Below are 6,948 nucleotides of genomic sequence, written 5' to 3'. Positions count from 1 at the left end.
TATGTGAGCTGAGGAATCAACTCTCTGTTCATGTTTAAGTGAAGCTCACAGCCGTGCATTACTCCTCCCGCTGGGCTAACTGGGCCTTTCTGTCTGCAAGAGAATAAGACCAATAAGTGCTATTGATTTTCTAAACTTCATTTGAGCGTGTCACAATCTGCTTAAACACTTTCTCCATAGGTCAAGAGCTCAATGCTGTGGGTGTTTGGTTCAAGTATAATAGAAGATAATGAAGATCTTTGAAGGGGAAAGAATATTGAATGACAGTTTTACTAATCTCTAGAATGATCTTAAAGTCACCATGAACTCAAAATGAACATTTCTTATTTTCTTATGGAATTTTGCAGCATTTATAGTAAATGATACATCAGTGCACATTATTATTTATTTATTTATTAGTGCCTTCATAATCTTTAATCAAAATAACTTCCCCTCCTTCTTGCAGTGACATCTCTTCTCTGATGATGTGGGCGGGGCAACCTGTCACTCACATGAGATCGACCAATAGCAAACCACAACCATCCAATCAATTCCCCATGGACAAAATCAAGTACCGTCAAGTAAAATCAAAGTACACTTTTTTTTTCTTGCTCGATTGAAGAAAAAACTATTGAAACTTTAAGATTTGTCTCGTTGCTATTTGCTAAAAATAATCCTATCTCATGAGAAAACGTCATGAATGTGTTGCAAAATACATATATTAAGACTATATAATATGGCTATATTTGTAAGTGTTGTGAGACTTAACAGGATAATATAGCCTATAACTATTTTAGTGATTATATTGTTTAAACAATATAATCAAGCACCTAGGCATGCACACTGCTTCTACAAACATTTGTGAAAGAATGGGTCGCTCTCAGGAGCTCAGCGTTCAAGCGTGGTACCGTGATAGGTTGCCACCTGTGCAATAAGCCCATTCGTGAAATTTCCTCACTACTAAATATTCCACGGTCAACTGTTAGTAGTAATCTAACAAAGTGGAAGCTATTGGGAACAACAGCAACTCAGCTACGAAGTGGTAGGCCATATAAAATCACAGCGCATGGGTCAGCGCATGCTGAGGCGCACATTCGCAGAAGTCGGCAACTTTCAGCAGAGTCAATAGCTACAGACCTCCAAACTTCGTGTGGCCTTCAGATTATCTCAAGAACAGTGCGTAGAGAGCTTCACGGATTGGGTTTCCATGGCCGAGCAGCTGCATCCAAGACTTATATCACCAAGTGCAATGCAAAGTGTCGGATGCAGTGATGTAAAGCACGCCGCCACTGGACTCTAGATCAGTGGAGACGTGTTCCCTGGAGTGATAAATCCAATGGTCTGGGTTTGCCGGTTGCCAGGAGAACAGTACTTGCCTGACTGCATTGTGCCAAGTGTAAAGTTTGGTGTCGGGGAGACTATGGTGTGGGGTTGTTTTTCAGGGGTTGGGCTTGGCCCCTTAGTTCCAGTGAAAGGAACTCTTAACGCTTCAGCATACCAAGACATTTTGGACAATTTCATGCTCCCAACTTTGTGGGAACAGTTTGGGGACGGCCCCTTCCTGTTCCAACATGACTGCGCACCAGTGTACAAAGCAAGGTCCATAAAGACATGGATGAGCGAGTTTAGTGTGGAGGAACTTCACTGGCCTGCACGCATCCTCACCTTAACCCCGATAGAGCACCTTTGGGATGAATTAGAGCGGAGACTGCGAGCCAGACCTTCTCGTCTAACATCAGTGCCTGACCTCACAAATGCACTTCTAGAAGAAATGCACTTCTACTTAATTGTATTGGTATTTTGTACAAGATCATTATAAAAAATATATTGCAATAAGGTAATTTATAAATAAGAATGATTGTCAAATGGCAACACTAAATATTTTATTAATGTTTGTAACTCCATTGATTAAACTGAAGCGAAAGCAATATATTATAAAATGTGTTTTGTTTTAAAGGCAAATGTTGTAATATACACTAGTTTATAGCATGTATTGCTCTGTGATATTGGACTCTGCACCAGACCCATTTACAAGCTTTTATCGTTGTAACTATCTGAACACAGCCATTAGTGGAGGTTTAGATCATTTATGACCAGGAAGAAAGCAAAAGTTCTGTGGGTTTGGAAAATAGATGCGTGCTATAAACGTCTTTGTGTGCTGGACATCCTGCATCCATGTCAAAACCAGGAACAACATCAAAAGACTCATTCTTATAGCAGTACGAAAACATAAAATAACATTTAAAGCAGTGGTTTTAAAGCTCTTTATGCCTTACCATATGCTCACCAAATTAGACTTGAATGCAAGAATAGCATAATAATAACCTCAGTTTGAGGCCGATAACGACTAAATGTATAAAGATGAAAGGAATGCACTTATGTGACGAGGATATCAATTACCAGACGTGCTTCCTCTGATCTGAGTTGCTCTGGAGGCTGGATGGCTGACAGCAGAACAGGATGCACTTTTTAAAATGAAATAACCACACCTGATCTTATCCTGGCGAAAACAGAATCCATCATGTTTTTTTCCTGTGCGAATGGAACCGTCAAACATTCTGCAAAAATCACACTTCAACTAGACAATCGGGTATGTTTAGTTTCATTCATAACAAGCTAAAATATGGCACCGTTTTAGCAAATTTGCACATTTCGAATGCACTTGTCATTTCGTTTTTTCAGACATGCATGTGCTTTTGGTTGAATATAGACCTTGTTCAGAACTTCAGCCTCTACATATTTTCAATACAATATTTTTGCTATACCCAGCTATCTCCACTGCACACCTCCCTCTTGCATTCTTGTGATCTTATATAAGGCTATGCAAAATGACAGGGAATAAAAATGTAATAAAAAGAGGGATAGATTTTGAGGGATAGTCCATGCCCTAAGAGTTCATCAGAATGACATAATGGTGAGTAAATGATGACAGAAGATTCATTTTTAGTTGAACTGTCCTTTTAAACAGATTACACAAAATGCAATGTATATCACAATAATACAATGTGCTTTTGTATGCACCAGCTTCAGAACAGATGTCATATTCTCACTATTTGCAACATGCATACATTAGCATAATGTACGAGAGAATACAAAATAAAGAAATAAAATGTATAGATTTAACTTAACTTAACTTGCATAGGAATCATTGTTATTTGAAAGAGTTAAATGTATGGAATTAAAACTTATGCAGCTGATTGTTTCATGTAGATAATAATATTAAAAAGGCTTTTTAAAAAGATTTATTCCAAAATTAGTTTTGTGCTAATACATTTGCCAAAACAGAAAAAGAAATGGCTAAAAGCCATCAAGAAGAAAGAAATTAAACTCGTCAAAAAATAAAAATAAACAAATTTAATACTGTATATTACATAAATGGATAATCTAGCTTTGTTTTTTGGAGGTTTTCACATGGCATTTATCTTTATTCATCTTCTTTGGTTTCAGCTCCAATACCCGTTTACATCAATTTTGGATGTAGGATGTCCACAACTAAATCTCTGGGAGAGAGAAAAGATAATGAGAGACATTTCAGTGTGTGCAGAAGCAATGATCTCATTTCAACTTGGTTGTGGACAACGTAGATATATTAGTATATCATTCTGATTGTATTATTGACAGTTTTCATGTTTTTGAAGTTAATTTGGACGTGACCTCAATACCCCCCAGTGCGGTGTGTAGAGAAAATAAGAGGTGGCTTACCCATCATCACCAGATAAATGACAATAGCCAGACCCACAACAATGGAAACAACACTAAGCAACAAAGCAAGACGTCCAAGTCTTCTGCCCCCATCATAATCTTTTGCTTGTATCATGGACCGAGACTGAAGTGAAACAGAAAGAAAACCATGCATAAGTAAGCTTTATGATACTAGATTTTCAATGGAACTGTTGGTGGCCCCAATAGTCACATTATGAACAATGAGGGGCCGCATGAGCCACAGCCCTAAACATAAAATCAAACAAGTGTAACTTTTTTTCTTTCTCTATCTGCATTCTAAGTTATTACTGAAACTCTAAACGTAATTAAAAAAGTTAAATTCCAAAAGTAGCCTTATTTAAAAGTCGTACTACTCACCATATGCGCGAAATAAAGCGCGAACACGTTTATTGGAACGGCCGGGCAGAAGCAGGAGATCACAGCCACCCACATGAAGCTGCATGGCTCGCGCTCCCCGGGCGTGGGCGATGGCCCGCGGTTGAAACTGACCCGGGATGGAGAGCAGGGCACAGAGGCAATTTTAACATCAGTCTGTTCGTTCTTGTCCGAGTCAAGAGACGTAACGAGGTGTGTAACAGAAGGTGTGTGGTTTAATTCTCTCTTCAGCTCTTTGTCTGAGATGTCAAGAAGTTTCTGAGTATCTCCGAAGTCGGTGGACTGCAGCGCGGCGCTCTCGCGCAGGACATGTGTCGCGTGACGGGCGTCCGTATTAATAGCCATCTCATGCAGAATAGATATCTTTTTGTAAGAACAACATAAAATGTAGCCTACACTCTCACTAAATTATCTTGTCAGCATAAGATTTAATTTAATCCAACTGTTCGCAGAGCAGCTCGAGCGAGGAATTCGGACACCTATTATTGGACATCCATCCACTTCATCAATATTTACCACTCGCATCACTGGAGAAGCGAATCTAGACACTTGGAGTAAATCAATCAGTTTGCTTCGGGCACGTTGTGATGAGCATAGTGATGAGGGCGCACAGGCGCATCTGATTGGTGGACCCACGCGCGCATCCTTTATTTATTTATTTTAGTAATGCTTGAAGAAAAGGGAAAAAAAACATTATCAACAATTATCATCATTGTCATAACATACAACAATACTCCTGCGTCCTTCAGCCTTTCAGTCCAGATTAAGTTCCTTCCATCCTTTGGACCATTTTTGATGCGATTAAACGGTTATCACCATGGTAAAGCTGTTTTTTTTTTGTTTTTTTTACATTTATTACTTTTTTACTTTGTATTTAATTAGCCTAACTTTGCATCTAATTACCAAAAAAAAACTAGTTAAAGCCCCCATGAAATCCAAATGTAAATTTTTTGGCTTGTAGTATACTGCTACAAACTTATCCATAACAAAACAATGACAACATTTGCAGATGTATTGTATGTACATTTATAACACTATACTTTGTATTTAATTAGCCCACCTTTGCATCCAATTACAAATAAAACTAGTTAAAAGTCCCCATGAAATCAAAATGTAAGTTTTTTGGCTTTTAGTATGAATATGTTAGCCTTACTGTTAAGCTACAAACTTATCCATACGCTATGTGTTCTCCAAAACAATGACAAAATTCGCATTAAGAAGATATAAGCATTCAAAATAGACCTGTCTCTCACTTCCGGGATCAATGAATTTGATGACATCACTCTGCACCTCAGATTCTCATCAGATTTTCTGTCCAATCAAATGCTCTCTAGAATCTGAAGTGTCCCTGCCCCTATTATAAATAGATGCTGAAGCTGGCTGAACGGTCATTTGTTCACACATTTACTATTTTCTACATGGGAAATGGGACATAGTGGACTAAATAGGGGATAGGAAACGATTTAGACGTGTAAATATGCTTTTCATTGGGGCAAATTAAAGGAACCGTATGTAAGAAATGTATTTCAATTAATCATAAAATGGCCCTGATATGTCAGTAGACATTAAGAAATCATGTTCATTTCAAATACTTATATCACTGACAACAGTAGTCCGGCCAGGATATTGTAACTTAAAAGTGAAGTTGCAGCCCTCAACTGATATTGATGTTGTCATGTTGTGTTTTGGCCTGATGCGCCCTCCACCTATCTACCAATCACAAAGTCAGTAGTGTTTCGGCATCCGGGTTGCCAGCTCTGCTCTAGTCTTGCCATTGGAAGCTCCTTGTAGCAGCCTACGTTCCTGCTGGATCCTGCAGCCTATCTGGCAACCTCGAGTCAGGGGGGAGGGGGAGGGGATACACCCCACTACAGTAATTTGAAAGTGATTGCAGTACCAGTTTTGGCCACAATCTTACATACGGTTCCTTTAAAGGAGAACTCCGGTCAATTTTAACATTGAGCTCAATTTTTTGTAAATTTGGAGTGCTGTCAATACAGAGAACAACGACAAAAATCGGTGTTGCCTACACCGTGTTATCCTATTTTTAAAATTTGCACCTTATTGACTTGAATGGGGCAAATTTTAAACCTGCTTTTATTTTTCTTATCATCTTGATGTGTCATTACAAGTGCCCAGCCATGTTGAGTGATTCCTTCAGAGTAAACGGTGAATCTGACTGCATTAGATGTGAAAGATATTCATAAAAATGATGTTAATTCAACAAGCGCACAGACCTGTATAGTTCCTGTTTTCGGTCGAAGTCCACAGTAGTCGATTGTCGAGTTCAAGCGCATAGGTTTAGTTACCTATGATCACACGCGTGAACTCGACAATCGACTACTGTGGACTTTGACCGAAAACAGGAACTAAATACAGTGTCATGTAAACCGCCCCAGTGTGCACACAGTCTGCTCCGGTCCAGAGACACGAGTGGATCATATGCACGAGTCGGCACAGACCACAAAATATATCGGACCCACTTGAATTCTGTGTAGAATGCTAAATTTTAAAGCGATTTGGAAGATAAACAGTTAGAGATTAGGAGGAAACCGGAAGTGCTAAAATGCTAATTGCTAACTCACTTCCGAGTTTTGGCCTACAAGTGATGTCATACCTCCACTCTATAAACCATATGCTATATTGAATATTTTAAAAAAGAGGAGGAGCTGTCCGATAAATTCCCACCCTGTCTTCCTGTTTCAGTTGAAATTGCATCAACACATTGAATGCTGCACATTTCAAGGTAGTGGGCCTTTAAGACTGCTGTGAGGGTGTTTCTAATACAGCGGCTGTGGGAGTGATGGGAAAATTGACATCTCTCTTCTTCTGACTGTCGTCATCAATCTCTATTTTTTCTCTTTTTGAAAG

General features: G+C 38.9%; 1 protein-coding gene across 1 annotated transcript; it reads right to left on the bottom strand.

The window, feature by feature from the left end:
• Window positions 1-3,009: 3,009 nt before the first annotated feature.
• Window positions 3,010-4,687, bottom strand: trarg1b (trafficking regulator of GLUT4 (SLC2A4) 1b). The gene is made up of 3 exons (XM_079587204.1): window positions 4,060-4,687; window positions 3,682-3,805; window positions 3,010-3,479 (listed from the first exon to the last, which is right to left on the bottom strand). Exons 1-3 carry the CDS (start codon window positions 4,420-4,422, stop codon window positions 3,472-3,474), a joined length of 495 nt encoding a protein of 164 aa, XP_079443330.1. The 5' UTR covers window positions 4,423-4,687; the 3' UTR covers window positions 3,010-3,471.
• Between the last annotated feature and the right edge of the window lie 2,261 nt (window positions 4,688-6,948).

Source organism: Phoxinus phoxinus (assembly GCF_949152265.1).
Source record: "Phoxinus phoxinus genome assembly, chromosome: 17".
In the NCBI taxonomy this organism is placed as follows: Eukaryota; Metazoa; Chordata; class Actinopteri; order Cypriniformes; family Leuciscidae; genus Phoxinus; species Phoxinus phoxinus.
This window is presented reverse-complemented; position numbering and strand designations above follow the sequence as displayed.

Excerpts from the sequence above, each read along its gene's own strand:
- trarg1b (XM_079587204.1), bottom strand. The coding sequence starts at position 4,422 with ATGGCTATTAATACGGACGCCCGTCACGCGACACATGTCCTGCGCGAG. Across the intron at positions 3,806-4,059 it reads CGCTTTATTTCGCGCATATG|TCTCGGTCCATGATACAAGC; the intron begins GTGAGTAGTACG and ends GTTTCACTTCAG.